This window comes from Dicentrarchus labrax, unplaced genomic scaffold (genome assembly GCF_905237075.1).
Source record: "Dicentrarchus labrax unplaced genomic scaffold, dlabrax2021, whole genome shotgun sequence".
NCBI classification, from domain to species: Eukaryota; Metazoa; Chordata; class Actinopteri; family Moronidae; genus Dicentrarchus; species Dicentrarchus labrax.
In genome coordinates, this window is record NW_026136702.1 from 19289606 (window position 1) to 19306862 (window position 17257).

The 17257-nt window shown below is 38.4% G+C and overlaps 1 protein-coding gene across 2 annotated transcripts in view; it reads right to left on the reverse strand.

Annotated features, from left to right (window-relative positions):
* Positions 1-3776: 3776 nt before the first annotated feature.
* LOC127374655 (contactin-associated protein-like 4) overlaps positions 3777-17257 on the reverse strand; it is a 72234-nt gene continuing 58753 nt past the window's right edge. For both annotated transcript variants that reach the window (XM_051420278.1, XM_051420271.1), the window contains exons 20-24: positions 13786-13919; positions 12714-12801; positions 10332-10547; positions 8224-8295; positions 3777-5848 (exon numbers count right to left, since the gene is read on the reverse strand). In XM_051420278.1, coding sequence (XP_051276238.1) covers positions 5661-5848; positions 8224-8295; positions 10332-10547; positions 12714-12801; positions 13786-13919 — 698 coding nt within the window. In that variant the 3' untranslated portion in view covers positions 3777-5660. The remainder of the gene's footprint in view (positions 5849-8223; positions 8296-10331; positions 10548-12713; positions 12802-13785; positions 13920-17257) is intronic.

A 17257-nucleotide genomic window follows, 5' to 3' on the forward strand; every position in this document is an offset into this window, starting at 1 on the left:
GTGCTAGTCACTATGCGTCTTTGCACCGGCGCTGCCGGGCAAAGCGAGGAAGACACACAAGCACAAACACACGACTCTTTGCCCAACATAGGTGGGAGTGGAAATGATACACAAACTCGTAGTATCATTAGGGGAGCTAATGGATGTGGTAGAAGTAGCGGGGGTGGAGAGAATTGTGCTGGGACCAGCGTTAGTGTGTTAGTGCGCATTGCAATGAGAGGTTCCACACTCTACAAATACTACAGACTGTTATCTGGATAGATGGGCACAGATTAGGCCTCTGCAGCTAAAAGACGCCTACTGTTATTATTATTATCATATTATAATGATGATAATAATAATAATAATAATAATGAAGAAGAGAAGAAAAAAGAAAAGTAAAAGAAAAAGTGTCCTCCAATAGGGGGTTGGTGGTGGTGGGTAAAAAATAAATCCTAAAAAATGCCTACTATTTACATGAGCTTTGGTAGTAATAGTTCTAGTTTACGACTGTTGGCTTAAAATTTATATTTTCCCTGTTCATTTGATATGTGGACAACATAACAAATAGATGGAGGGGGGTGAATCTGATGAAATAAGTTCAACTCTCTTTCAAAATATCAGGTATTTCATGCAAATTACATAATCAAATATGGCCACCGCCATATGATGTCATAATATGCAAATTAGATGGGAAAATGTACTCCCTAGATAAACTTTAGGTCATTCGCAATATTTGTCTCATTTACACTTTGTCTCTATCTCAAACCACTTTCAAGCCAGAGCATTCTGAAATTTAGATGTCAAAATCTAGTATTTTTAAAAATAAAACCCGGCAAGTTAATTTATTTCATTTGAATAAGCAGATTAAAAAATATTATTTTCATATCTTCGTAATATTATTTAAATAAATAGATTATTCATATATTTTATATCTCTTAAATAAAGTATAGGGACAATTAATTCATCTTCGTCATGGGGACATACCTTGATGGAGATGGATGGACGATGGTATGCTGCGGGGGTAGAAGTGGTCAACCCCGCTGGCGTTCAGACCAAAGACCACCACCCTGGCAGGGTCAATATCGGCCAGCCAGGTTCTGATGGGGTGGGGATTTCTGGGGGAAGGACCGTGCGCCTCCTGGCCCCCGCTTTGGGGGTCAGGTACCTGACCATGTCCCTAACCCTAACCCATCTGCTACTTTCAAACTCTCGCAACAGCGTGACAATAGCATTGCTTATGATGATAATTGATAATTGATTAAAGAAAAAGTGACATAAGCTAGACTGAACACTGGAATACAAATTACAATCATATTAGATTGTTCTAAACTAACTCTCTGCGCTGTTCCTACATTTTATTTTGACCATTGTATCCATGCTGCTAACTAGCCTGCAACCAACGTCAGATCAGGTATTCATCAAATTGCAAAGCACTTTTTATAGTGTTATTTATTTTTTAAATCTTTTTTTTTTGAATGTGAGGTTTAATATATGCGCCAAATATGATTCTCCCACTGCTGCTGTGCTGTGATCACGCCAAAAGTGAGATAAGAAGAAAGAGGAGGGTGGAGAAGAGAGGGCTGAAAGCCATGCTGTGTTCTCTGGTGTGGTGTAGGTGGAAAACTATCAACTCTTTAAATTAAGTTTTATGAAAAACAAAGGAGCAACTGTTCATGTGGTTGAGGTGTCATATGTCGAGTCGCATTGTCTCTTTCCCAACTGACATCTGCAGCAAAAAAAAAAAGTTGAGTTTCACTTGAGCAATCCAACCTTTGCTGCTGACCCCTGACGATGGCACTGTCACTGTGCACACAGAGGCGGTCCACATGCTGTCGGCAGGGCTTTTTAACAGCACTGGCCAGGTGACATGAGGGACAGCAGGACCTTGACTGTGATGCAACCAGCATCAGCCCACAGCTGAGAAGCCTTTTAACATCAATAAATGTCAATTCAATTCATATTCTGGACACATTTCCCTCCATGATTATGATGGATGCACAGGCGATACAGAGCCAGAGGTCTGTGCCGTCGTTTATAATCAGGTGTTTTTTGGAGCTGTTTCTGTTTGTGGACCTGCAGTCTCATGGGATCTCTAATCAGATCGCAGGCGGCTGTTAATTATCCAAACTGCATGTTTGTCAGAGAAACTGAAATCATAAAAGTTCTTCTTCTCTGTTCATCACTTCTGTTTTATTTTTTTTCAGCTCCATCGATAGAGCAGAACGTAAAATTCAATTGTGGTTTGATTGATGGCTGTGTAATGCAAATGTACACAAGCTCTGTAAAGTCAAGTATGAGCTTTAAGTTACTGAAGTGTCCAGTTTTAAATCTTAATTTAACCAGGAAATGATTGTGCCCTGATGAGGCACTTCCATTGTTAATTTTTGCACCACAGTCAGTCTAAATGTTCCCTAACTGCACCTCTGGTTTACTTTAAACCTCTGTCACAGCAGTGTGCCTAGTTTTGTTTTACTGAAGCAGTTGCCTGCTGGTTTACTGTGAAGCTAAAAAGCTAATTCACAAACCTTCTCAAAGTATTCTTAAAGCCAAAAGACTAATTCCAGAACAGAAACTTCTCAACATCACAAATTGTAAAAGGTCTAAACTTCTCTTACCTATTTATCCCTTTATGAATAACCATTAAACACTCACTTCCATATATGTATGTGAAGGTTTTGGGTTTGTGCAGGATATGTAGAATGGTGCTGATGCAATGCTAGTATGCATTTTAATCAATGTATCATTGTAATTTTAATGGTAACATTTAATGTGTAATAGTAATATTTAGACTACATTTTAGCCTCAGAATGGAACTCTATTTTAACCTAATTCCTACCCTAAGGTCTATATCTAGTAATATTTTTTTGCCCCCTGCTCCTCAGCGAATCTGTCCCTGCCTATCTTATTGCCTTATAATGACGGGTTTCCCATTTTTGGTGTCAATTTTTCTATTGTAATCTAATTTTAATAATTTATGGCAGCACATTGTCACATAAATCAGGTTTTGGAAGAACATAATACTCATATAATTGTTTTCTCTTCAAATAACCAAGGTAATGATCTTGACTTATAATATGAATTAATTTCCCCTTTTGGTGCTGCAGCATGTGTCATTACAACACGTCCTCTTGTTTTTCTCCCTAATGAGGTGTTACTGGAGGCATGGATGCATCCCTCTCTGTAAATAATACCTGCAGACAACCACACAGTCATCTGGATGATCAGAGTCCTGTTTGTGTGTGTGTGTGTGTGTGTGTTTGTGTAAAGGGGGTGGACAGCATGTGGTGGGAGGCCCCATCACATCTCATAGCTCTGTGTCCTGTGTGTTATTATTTCAGCACAGAGAAAGGTGAGGTGGATCTGTGACAAGAATTGGCCTGACATCTATAGCACCTGAATGCTTCACAAAGCAGCAGACGGTGAAGTTATCTCCGCTCAGCAGACAGATGCATATTATTATCCATCAGAAATGTCACATGGTGAAGAAAAAAAACAATCCAATAGCAAATTTTAAAGGGCCAAACGTGCAGATGTAAATGTATGGTAATCACATTTTCTGTGTTTCAGCTTCATTTAACTTTTCTAAACCTCAAGTGATTTTGCTTTTATTCAGGTGTTTCAAAGGTGTTCATTGATCGACCTAAAAATTTCATGTTTATTGATTCAGTCCTTTGTATCATTTGACAAAGACTCTGCTTTTACAATAGAGGCTATTGAAAAAATCTGAACAAAAAACCTAATGGAGCAGTAAAAGTGCAGGACTGTAATTCAACTGAAAGGAAAGACAAGCCCGCCTCAGAAAAAGATAAAATGTTTTATTTTCACTGAACAGAATTGTGTTTCTTACTAAAATATCTGTACAAGTTAAAATCTTACAGAAAGTCAATTAATTGTAATTACCCATCATACTGTCAAGATCATTATGTTGTTATAGTTTTAAAGTGATGTACAGCCAGAAGAGAACCTCTTCCACCTAAACCAGAAATGTAAAGTGACATTCAGTAACAGTACTGTTCACACTGTATAAAGCAGCTCCTCACTTTGTGTATGTATTAGTTTTACAGATGATAGGGCTTTGTCATAATGTACTGCACCACCAGGCTGAAGCTGATCATATTACTGGTTTTTATATTCAGAGCATGTTTGTATGGTGGATTGGTAGAAAGCTAAGCATTCCCTGTCTCCCTTCCAGGCATACCATGCTAGAATGGTTAAGATATTCATCACGTTACTTATTTTTCAACTTTTAGACATCAGGTTTGTTCAATTGGCAGTTTATTGACTATTTGGGGCATTTTATGAAGATTTTTACCTCACTATGAAAGTGTTCCTGCAATGAACCCTGTGATGAAGATGTGCCTTATATCAATAATACAATTCATAAAAACATTTTCAAACTTAAACATCCAGTCCTTTGCTTAAAATCTAGCAGAAACACGGGCGCCCATGTACGGAGGCTGAGTCCTTGCTACAGCGGCCCAGGGTTTGAATCCGACCTGCAGCCCTTTGCTCCGTGTCATCCCCACTCTCTGCCCCCCTTTCCTGTCTGTCTTCAGCTGTCACTATAATAAAGGCAATAAAAGCCCAAAAAATATACTTGAAAAAAAAATCTAGCAGAAACACACATTGATTCTTACTTTGTGTCTGTTTGGTTGCTCGACCGGTTAGATCTGAATAACACCTGAATGAGTACAGTCAGTTTCAATGAAATCCTTTGCTCTCCTTCAGCTTAAACTACATGATTTTTATTTTCACACTTTCCTATATGTTTTGCTTCTCGGAAAATTTGACAAATAAAATGTTTTAGTTGGAATGATGTTGGGTACAGAAAGGCTGGAATATCGTGGTAGTCCACAATAAAAACAGCAACTGTGTCTGTCACAATACCTTAACTATTCAGAACTACACTGAGAGTTGGAAGCAGGAAAGGCACAGAAAGAAGATATCAATTCAAAATAAATATAAAAATAATATATCAGCTAAGCTTTGCTTCAAGCTGTAATGTAATGAAAGAGAATCATGGCGAATAAAATGCAGAGACTTTAAGAGAAGACTGAGAAAATGGAAAATGTTCAATGTCAACTGACACATTTTGCTTACCCACAGGTCATACAGTAGGAGCAAACAAACAAAACAACAAAAACCATGAAAACAACTGTAAATTTAATTAACTAGACTCACTTAATTATGTCACAATTCCATCTATTTTCAGACATTATCCATGTCAGAAAATGTATTTAAATGACCCCAAACCCAACAAAGCTGTTGTAACTTTCATTCCAACAGTTCCATGAAAAATACAGTTCCCCATTTAATCATTTCAAACATTTCAATAGGACAGAGAAAGGACTGGTTGATATAAAGTCATCATTGTAAGATTTACATCATTAAATATTTACAATTCTTCTACTGAGAGTATTGACATATTATAAATTCAACACTTTCTTCTTGGGCATCTTTATACAGTCTTTACAAAAATACAACCACAGAAGCAAAAACAAAACACAACCAAAGAAGACAGAACATGAGTGAATAGTTCTGTTTGTGTCTTCCTTTCTTGTAAAGTCACTGCTTGGGCTCAGTCTGTAGTGTAAAGCACTGAGGCTTGACAAGGCATCTCTGTCTGTCCATCTCCTCAGCTCCAACACTCCTGGGTTAGCAGGAGATCAAACCTCCGCCTAAATAAAGTACTCTTTCTGGTTTTCGCTCGGACCGTTCTGTGAGCCGCTGAAGGCCAGCTCCGGGCTGTCTTCAGGTTTTACTGTTTTTACATCCTGGCTCTGGCATGTCCCTTTCCTCCTGTAGAAGATTCGGGCCATTATGGCTGACGCAGACACGGTCACAAAGATCACCACTGCTATCACACCTGCAAGGAAGAGAAATTGCAAGGAAATAAAATTGCAAGGAAGAGAAATTGCAAAAGTTACAGCGGTTCAGCATTGGAAATGTGGACCTTCTGTACTCACATTTTAGACCTATGTTAGAGACTTTAAAGAGCGAGGACCAACCAGTAAAACAAAGCAAATCAAATTTATTACTGCAAAACATATACAAAATTGCCTAAATTAGATACATTACAAACACAAAACTGACTGCAAGGACGTTGTCACAGTTGGTGCTGTGACACTTGGGGGTGTTTTCCTTTCTCCTGTAGTGTTCTGTGTGTGGGTGGGTTATGCCTGGCAGTAAGCTGATCACCTGGTGGAGTTGCACACCTGCTGCCAATCCTCATCAGCGCCTGGCTTCATGATGTGGGGCTTCCTGAGAGTTGTTGCCAGATTATTCCTTACCTTCTCATGGTTGAGTACTTCAGGCCAATTTAGTCTCTTGAGTTTTTTGGTTTGTTTCGAGTGAGTTTCTCTGTCTGGACCAGGACTAATGCTTTGTGTTTTTCCCCTTTTCAAGATTCCTGCACCCGGAGCGCTTTTTGTGCTGCCCGGAGGGTCTTTTTGGAGCGTGGTTGCCACTGTCCAGGACTATCTGCCCTTGCTTTCACCTCACTGTTTTCCACACAGTTCTACTTGTTACTCAGTTCTTTGTGAATAAACTCTTGACCTTAACCTGCCTCGAGTGTTCTGTATCCGCACCCCGGTCCACAGTCCTACCAAACCTAACAGATGTACCCCTTTACGTCAATATTTAGTGTAGGCATCCTGCGTAGGTCTGTGTGGATTGATCTGTATCAGCTTTACACATCAGTAAGTTTTTCCCTATTCTTCTTTGCAAAACTGCTCAAGGTCTGGCAACTTTCCTGAGTACTGTGAGTGAACAGCAATTCTAAAGTCCTGTCATTTCTGGATTCGATTGAGATATTGTTTTGGCTGTTGTTTGTTTAGGGATTGTTGTCTTCTCACACAGACCTACAGGTTTTCCTGAAGGATTTCTCTGTATGTTGCTGCATTCATTTTACCACCACTTATCTATAACTGCTTATCCTTTTGCAGGATTGCAGGGTGCTGATCCCCAGCTGACATTTGGTGAGAGGCGACACACCCTGGATAGGTCACAGGCAAACAACCATTCACACTCACATTCACACCTATGGGCAATTCAGCCAACAATTAACCTGCATGCTTTTGGAGGAAGCCAGAGCACTGGGAGGAAACTCACGCTTACAGGGACAACAAGCAAACAGAAAGGTCCCAGTGGGCAGGTTCAAACCTGGAATCTTCTTGCTGTAATGCGACAGTGCTAACCACTGCACCACCAAGTGTTCATTTCACCCATTGAATACATTTCAACTAGAAATTCACATGACTTCATGGAGCAAAATGTTGAGATTCCTGGTTATCCTGAACTGTATGACTTCACTAGAAAATCAGCCTGGTAGGAAATCAGTGTAATAATTGCAGTTAATGATAATGGTGAGGTGAATTACATGTGAAAATAAAAGCCTCACCACACAATGAATGTAATATAATGGCATGTGCCGTTTTAAAAGGTTTTACTGCATCTATTTCAAGCAAGAATAAAAAGTAATGTTTATTTTGGAAATTGAGTTTTCCTTACGCAGGTAAGTAGATAGTAGCTATAAAATTCCCTTCACATTCAGACATCTTGTATCTGTGTTTCAGATGACAGCATGCTAATTTCAGCATAAACATTCAGATTTGGTACATTTAGATTTTGATATTTAAGCATGCAGGTTAGCAGATTAGTATTGATGAGTGATCTTGATTTTATAAGCTCTGTTTTCTAACAAAAGCAAATTGGAGATGAAACATTACATTACAAAACTCCTCAAAAGCAATTGGTCAGTGGCCCAACAGGCAGAGAGAAAACATTAGATTGCTTTTGCTCTATCATTAGCGGTGCAGTCAGCTCATTTTCTCCAGGCTCCCCAGGCAATTTCAGCTATTAAAAGGTCTCGACACTGATGTTAGCAATAAAAAAATGTATGGTTGTTTTACTTGGAATATAAAGTCATTTGTATTCTAATTAGTTCTGGTTTCCTTTGTGTGCTCAGAAAAAGTCATGCTGATGAGGGACAACTCAGGGCTTTCAGTTAAACAGCTACACAGCATGCAAATTTTATGATAACGCTCCTGCCTGACAACCATATTTAAAAACAAAGTAAAGGTCTACACAAATTTAAAAAACTAAAATTTCATTCAAATTCAAATTTGTAATATTTGTTGGTATAAAAGAACCTGGTAGGAACACAGGTTTCAAACTGTATCGTAACTGATACTGATTGATGATAATGGCAGTGACAGTGAAAAAACATTGCTGCTACAGTACCTCCAATTAAAGCTGAGTCACTCCTGATGGCATTCACTAAAGGTTGACCTGTTCCCACTGATCCAGACTGACCTGCAGCACAGAGAGACCGAAGAAATAGAAAGCAGAGAAAGAGACGCAGAAATGAAGGGAGGAATGGAGGAGAAGAGAGAACAGATGCAGAGGAAGGATCACAGGGGAATAAAAAGAGTGACGAGAAATAAAAAGAAGAGATGAAAGTAAACAGAGAGGAGCAAGGAAGTCATTCATTACATGAAAAAAAATAAATGGAGAGATGTACTGCACAGGGATGCTCAGAGGAGGCAAACAGGAATCATATATAGGCCTACCATCAGTGCAGATAATGCTTATTGGATACTAAAGAACATCTTCACACAATTCTCTGTATGAGTGACCACAGGGGAAGATATGGAAAAGGAAACTCTTTTCCCTGGTATGAACTAATTGCCTCATCTAGTGGCCATTAACCCAGTGCCATTACATTATTAGAGATCCAAAGGTCCCATTGTAAAGTCCACCTACGATAACTTCAATAGTATTTATTAATTTGAGCCCCTTGAGAAAGAGGGTGCTGTGATTGTAGACATACACCTTCAATATGGGGCTCTAATGTCTCTGAGGACACCCATAAGGTTTCAGGTTTGCTACTTGCTGGACACTATCTTCTCACCTATTAAATCGGAAAATACTATTTTTTTTTGCAAAAAGCTGCACCAGCCTCAGCTAAGAGAGATCTCCGTCCAGGAAACATGCCTCCAAACACACCCCTTCTTAAACTACAAATCTGTTTTATTATGCAGTCTATGGTTTTATTAAATTAATTAAGTTCTCCAAAGGATCAGCTTTAGATTGATTTCCAATCTATTGTTATCCATGATTTCCATGTTTATCATTCCTTCATCCATTCCTTCGTTTTTTTGTGTGTGTACGGTATGGCACAGCTTTTTTATACTTGATAGTCTGCAGTCAAAAAGTGAGTTTGGATAGTTTTCCACAAGACACACATTAAAAGACAGATTTCCTGTTGTAAAAAAAAAAAAGAAAAAGAAAATAAGCTGAGTCAATATTAAACTCTCCTTACCCTGTGTGTGTGTTAAAATAAACTATGATGCTGCTGCAACTATTGTATGGTAATATTCCCATTGTTTAAAAGAGGATAACACAATTTCTGGACAGATCTGAGCAAACAGAGTCCAAGTCTTAAGCCTCTGAGTCTGCGTTTCCTATAGCAGCAACTGACGGATATTTGAGAGCAGAAGCACTTACAACCTCTGCCGTGCACTACTGACTGGAGCACATCATGTACAATAGATTATGAACATTGATACAAGTTATTTTCTTCTTAACAAGCAAACATAGCATTGGTTATATACCATTCAAGAAGAGCATTCAACATTCTGGAGGTCAAACTATACAGTTAAGATTGTATTCCACTCAGAAAGTGTAAAAAAACAGCTGTTGTAACTTAACTGCTAAAGTACATGAGCTATTCTTCTGCTGTTTTGAGCGGTTCCCAAACAGCTCCAGGGGAATTACCACTACTCTCCAGGTTTCCCTAATTTGCATTTAGCTAAGGAAAACAAAGAAGATGCAGAAATGTGGCCAAATGTCAATGACAGTGTAATAAATCGGATCTGTATATGAGACACTTGAAATGACAAGTGTAAATGGTGCCTAAGGTGGTTGTCTAGTGATACCAGACAATCGGAGCTCTCAGCGCCAACCAATTGTCTGGGGATTTGTAAATGCAAAGTAGTTGTTTGGATGGTGGCGAGAACGGCTACTAACAAACATATGCCCCTTACTTCAAGGACACGCCTTGATTGAAATGATGTTCTCCCCCCATTCTCCTCCATAGTGGAACAAACTAGAGATATACTGAAGCCCTTTGTAACAAAGAGAACGTTTTTTAAAGTGTTAAAAAAGTCCAGCGAGGTCACAACCATAAACACTGTTTCTGGAATGCAGGTTTTTTTAAACTCTCTAATTGTTTTCAACCAGTTTTATCAATCAAAGTCCGCAGTCTCATGAGTGTTTAGAGACTGGCTCATGAGTCTACTAAGGTGCTATCAATACCAGTAAAGGAAACGAAAGAAGTTTCTTCTGACCTGATAGGTGGTGTGTGGTTTCTGCTGCGTAGGGATTGGCTGAAGTGGAGCCACAAATGGACTGGACCAGTGGGCCGGTAACAGTGACAGGACTGGTGCCTGGGTGGAGCAGAGCAGCTTTCAGAGGACTGATGGAGTTAAAGAGAACAGCAGACAGACATCCCGTGAAACCCAGAGTGGCAAGCCGAGACAACTCCGGGTCTAACTCCCCAGAGTCTGGAGAGAAAGAGAGAGACACAGGATAATTTAGTTTAGTTTATTAGTATTTTTAAAAATCTTTGGATTTAGATGGAAAACAATCACACAGACCTTCCCTAGATATAACATTTATAAACATTTTGTACTCGTTTAACTTACAACCCATATATCAATGACTGAATCAAACTATGCTTATAAAGATAGGGATCACTTTTTATAGTGGGTTTGCAGTGGCAGTGCTACACCTGGGTCTGGGAAGTCCCACAGCCTCTCATCGTATTAACAAGCTATTTCTTAGTCTGTCTCTGAAGGCGCAGCTCAAAAAGAACATAACTAGGTCATGACAAAGTAAATTACAGTGGTGCTATGTCTCTGTTAGGTGTCTTATCTGTTAAACAGGCACACCAGGTAGAAAGAAAACAAGAGCAGAGCTTTTGGTGAAATGGTCTTTCATGCTGAGAAAGGTTAAACTGTTCAGGCCCACTCCCTGGTCTAGTTGGATTTAATTTAATCCAGTGGCCTAATCATCAGTATCAGCTTTTTTCTCCTCCAAACAGTCTTCAAACTGTTTTTTGGAGCAACTTCATGTGTATTTTTGTCCGTGTTTGAGCAGGGAGAATCAAAAGGCAAAAGCTTGATTGTCCAACTGTTCACCAATACAGCTTTCTAGAACAAATAATACTGCAATGTTCCCAGCCTACCCAAGAGGTACCAGATTGGACAAAGAAGATGCAATATGTATGAGGTGAAAGAGTCATTGCATTGTCGAAGCACCCATAACCTCGCAAGAGAACAAGGTGTTATGGCTTTCATATGTCTAGCAGTATGAGTGCCCTGTCTGGAAAGTTTGAAAAGTTGTTGAGCTTACACTACAGCACATAATGAGCACTGGCCTTAATATTGCTCTGTGGTCGGCACAAGTGGCATTACGGTGGCATATCCAGAGCAATGTTGTGGCAATACATCGTGGTTATCTCTACTTGTAACAAGAGCACTTTTATTATGTACTATATGAAATCCTGCATTAGCTGCAAGTAGTTCTGTTTGTGAAATATTGTTTGAAGGCCACGAAGCCGCACATAGATAGACTGCATTCAATTTCATGGTAAAGAGGCATAATAATTACCTAAATTGCTGTTATTTGGCTGTTTGCTTGTATCCAGATCATTCATTCACGTTATGTAAGGTAGACAATAAAAAAATACATATTCATAAAAGGCATTCCTTTGAAGTTTAAAGAGGAATCAACAGTATCCAATGTGTTTAGTTAAAAGTAGTGAAACAGGTCAAATCACAACATTACATGTATAATAATAATTCGTACAGTGTTACCTTGAAAATAAAGGGGAAGGAAATTTGGAAACTAAGGGAAGAATCGATTTCAGAATTATAATATGGTGATTACCAATTTTGAATTTCAAGAATTTTCATGTGATTTTGAAGGTATTACGCTGATAGTAGCCTACAACATTGTGAAAACATCAACCTATATTACCCCATTATTATCAGTTTATTAACCCATTAATATCACCATATTACCATTTTAATTTAAACGTTTCAGAAATATAACCGTTTTATTAGCAGGATACCATATTGTTACCAAGATATTACTATATTACTAAATAGTGTTGCTCCATTATTTTGGCCCTAATTACCCTGTTACATGAATTTCAGTCTAATATTACCCAGATTTAATATTACCCATTGTTAATACAAAGCTGTTAGCTGGTTATTACTTTTATTATTAAAGTAGACCCCACTTTTACCTTGCTGTTACCGAGCTGCAATGTAACATGCTACCAAACAGTTGACAATAACCAACACAGCAGAGCACAATCAAGCAGAGAAATGCCTATTTGAAAAGTAAATATACTCGGCCTAATTCTAGCAGTCTTTAAATATGTCACCCCAAGTAGTTTGAGTGCACTCTGCCAAGAACAAGAGACCTAAATAATGTCCCATCTTGGTGCTGAGTGCCATACATGTATATTTTTTACTCTGTTTGTTCTTTGCCTGCTTAATCCTCTGGACAGCAGCTGTTAAGAGGATACAACCATCATGATGATGAAAGTTTCCAATACCTCATTGTCTGATAAAGTAGAACATCTTTGAAATGAAATGTGTGTCTGAGTGCTCTGCAGTCTGAAAAGGTCTTGTCTGGGTTTTAGTAACCGTCTCACTTACTATGCACTCTGCCAAGGACCAGCGACCTGATGGCATTGAATTCTACATCAGATGTCAGGTTGAAGTCCTCTTTCGTGTTCTGGTCAACCTAAAAGAAAATGAAAGGTTCCACTTAAAAAGTAGCTTTTGAAAAAAAAAACCTTGACATCACCAGAAAGTGAATACTTCAAAGAATACATAGCTTTAGTTTTTGTGATTTCTTCATTATTGCACAACTTGGTACATGTTTATCTGAGACTGAAAAAACAACCATACAACACAAAGCTTTGTTTGTGTTGTAGAATTTTAATCTAAGGACCTGAAATTAATGAATTACTTAATGAGACTTGTCGACCATATCAGTGGTTTCAGCCAGTGTCACACAACAGTCAACAAGTGGAGTGACTGTATTGATTATGATAGGAAGTCAAGGGACATCACACCCAACTTTAATATGGGATACTACTGTTTGTCTCCAACCATCAGTCAACATTGACCACGACCGTTCCATAACTGTAACCATGTGTTTATTATTGTAGCCATGCCGACAATGGTCACCTTTGGTAAATGGTAACTTATATAACCCAAACCATCATGTCAACAAGTCTTGTCATTTGATTTTGAGAAGTTGTTGGAATAAGGTAGCTGTTACTCTGCCCTGAGCTGTGATATTTGAATTCAAAGGCCATGAAAACAGTGAAGGATCCATCTGTGATAATTAGTGCGTGGGAACACAGTTAAAGGTACACCTGTGTATCATCAGTATAGCAAGTGCAACATCATCATCAAGCAAAGATTATGTATTTTAGTCATGTGCCCCGAGGTTAATGTATTAAACAGGACCTGAAAACCTGACCCAAAGCTAGCAGAATGCGTGAGAAAAACCCCTGCGTTTCCGAGCTGCCACCAACATGTTTCAATGCAGCTAAGACATTATTATCTGTGAGCGTTTCCTGCAGCTCGTCCCTGCTGTCTTCTTCTAGTTTCTCCCACTGGTCCCTGATATGGACTGACAGAGAGGATGCTGAGCAAGGGAGACTCAGGATTTAGTGCTAACTGAGAGGAATATTTCAGTCTGTTGTGTATACGTTACCTGCACAGAGACAGCATCTGCCAGTCTGCTGATGGTAACAGCATGCAGCTGTCCGTTGGCGAGGTTCCTCACTTTGCTCGTCAGGATCTCGGCATCTTTACTGCCGTCTAGTCTGTATCTCACCTCCAGCTTGTCTGCACAGATACAAAACAAAAAACAAAACCCACACGGGGATCTTACTGTGTGAAAAAGACAGGACTTCACAATGAACAAATAAAGCTTTTAAATTAAATCTGTCAAACACAAAAGCCTTTTATCATTTAAGAAAATCCTGTTGCCCAAAAGAAACAATGTTTCTGTGATACATAATAAAAAATATAGATATTACATAAAGTTATTCATTGGCTTTATGGCACACAGCAGTATTAATTAATTATTAACACATGATGAACAAAATATAATTAGCCATTTATGGCTCCTAATTTATACAGTCCATTTCAATGTTCAAGATTTTAACTTCTAAAATTATGAAACATTTCAGATTTAAATTGCTAAAACTCTTCCAATTACAGAACCGGTAAAGTTTTCTTCAGATATTTGCTTGGCTAAATCTGTCGTCATACCCTTCGTCTATTTCAATAGAAATGTATTTTAGTATCAATATGTATTAAGAGAGCTGGATGTTCCAGGGCAACAGCAGCTGAATAATAAGCTGAAATGCCAATAATGGTATACAGAATCAAGTTAATTTATATGATTTTCACTTCACTTAAGATGGATAATTTTATTCCATTCACATGAATACCATGTAATAACTGCAGGCTGTGTGGATGATTAAAAGGAAGAAAAGCGTATTTTTCATCTTACAGTGCAAATGCATATTAATTATTAATATATATTATTATTAATTATTAATTTATTTTGAATGCATGTATTCCTGGTGAGGCCACGATGTGATATGACTAGAATCTAAGACTTTACAAAAAAAGCAGAAAGAGAGAGAAAGAGTGAGAGCAGAAGTGCGGAATAAAAGAAGAAGAAAGTTTTCCCACGTTCTTGAATCATGCATTATGCATTCATTCTTCAACACTGCTAATTATTTTTAACACTTAACGCTTGCCTCTTGTACCACACTTATTAGAGGAGAAGAGACAGAGAAAAGCGAGAAGCAGTCTTGCAGTGTGTTCACACTGTAATGACCACGATTAACAAGTCACAGGACGTGACCACAGCGCTGACAGCTGACATAGAGACTGTCAGCAAGCTTGTAGGTGGTGAAAAGCTGGTGATGGCTGAACTTTTCACCTTTCAACCGTTGTTAACAAAATCTGAAATTCACATGTCATTGTTTTCCAAACGAAGCATTTTAGCTACAAGAATGGGAGTTAGATCTGGTGAGTCTAAAGCATAGGACAATGTGTTTATAGTAATTCAGGTTCACAGTTGGTTCTCTGTTGTGCTTTCAAGTTACAATATATATAATGATGATCAAAATAATTTAAAGGGCATAATTTTTCACTTAACAGTGTGTAATTTGAGTACCTGAGATCATCACAGTAATAAATGACATTATATAAAGCCAAGCTGGTCCCTTGCCACTAGGGATTCTCAAGACATTCCTAATTGCTAGTCCCAAGCCAAATAGGGAGGCTTGCGTCAGGAAGGGCATCTGGCATAAAAAAGCCTATGGCACATCAAACATGCGGATCATGAGATCTCTATGCTGGGTAAGGTGGGGCGGGGACTGAAAACAGATGATCCACCGTGGTGACCCCTACAGGAAGCAGCCGAAAAAGACAAAAAAACAAAAACAACAACAAACAACAAAAAACCCAAAACACATTAAGCCAAACTGTTAATTTTAATTGACGCACATTGTTTTGCAGAAGATTAAGAACTGGTTTCTATATATGTTTTAATTGTTGCACTTTTTAACAGTTTAAGCATAAAATAAAATACACCTGTCAATTGAACTTACTGCTACTGAAACATAACAGTTCATTATTGAGACAGATTGATTACAATTTAATGTCATTAACAGATCCTTATATTAGGTGTGCTCAGTGATGCAGCAGTAGAGAAACAAGAGGAAGTAGAGACATTGATTACCTTGTTTTCTAAACAAAAATGGAAATGTGCATCTTCAGGAATGATAGTTTACAGTGTATCCATTATTAGACAGATTAGTAGACAGTGGAGTTTATCTGTAATTTGAGAATTAGTATGCTACTTGGAGTTTTTTTGTTCTGCCTGTTCAGAAGTGGGTCTAAATATACACACAAAAAAAATGTATCTATGCCAAAATGAGCGTTTGTTTAAAAGTTTAAGACAAATGAGGTCCTTGGAATTTGAGTCAGCTGCTAAAAACAACCTCTGAACCTACTTTTTAATAAAAGAAACAATGTAATAAAAAGAATATATTTTATGATATCCATTCATATTGTGGGTTTATATGGCTTTTTGTGGCTTCTGACTAGATTGCTTTCAGCTTTGCAGTCTTTGATGTAAAAGGAAGGCACTAACAAGCAGAATTTCAAAAACTGTGCTCACAGCTGCATCACAACACAACAATAATGTAACTTTAACTAAAGGATAAGTGGGACAAGAAGTTATGGTTCACCATAATGGATTAGTAAATCAAGTTTAGGCCTTTTCATGGGATTTTACATTGAGAAAAGTGTAGAATTTCTTCAGACCTATCCTTTACAGTTATGAAAGAAAATATAAACCAGTAAAAAGTACACACCTTGGCCATTTTAAACATTAAGGTGACACTTCTACACAGGTGCAGTCACAGCTTCTTTTATTGCTATCAGCAAAGCAGAACATCAACCGAGCTGCTGACAGTGTTAGTACAAAATTGTATCACCAGAACCAAACTGTTCCTGAGTTTTGATGGGGTGCTTCAGTTTTAATGTAGCTCTCTGACGACTACCTGATCATCATGGTAACTCTAATGACCTGCTGGCCATCATCTACCTCCGGTCTGGCTTATTAAAGCAGCGTGTTCACAGACTATTCACAGCAAGGTGGAATCCTGCATGTAAAAGGTTTATTAGCCTTCTTTGTCCTTTCCAATTCAAATGACCCCTCTTGCTGCTCTTCTGGCTGTACTACCGACAAGTTGATTAAACAGAGAAGTGAATTGGAAGCAGGGGAAAGGTGGACCAGAGAAAAAGAGTCACGAAAAAGGCAGAAAGAGAACAGAGAGGAGTTGCAGGAGTAGAGGAGAGGGATGGCAGGAAGTTTACTCTAGCAGTAGAGGAGGTACTTATAGAGCATTCAAACAGCCACAATGTCTTGACTCTGGGCACATAACAGTGCCTTCAGTGTATTGTTGATCAACAGGAATATATTGTCATAGCTGATTCATAATCAGGGCTCAGCAACAAGGATTGCTGCTTGCTGGTGGTGAAATGCCACTTTGGGCAAAAAGGGCACTCACAAGAAAGTGTTGTTGGGTAAAAAAAAAGTTTATGGGCTCAAGAGCAAGTGAGCATTTCAATTATCCTGGAAACAGGAGTTTAGTTAA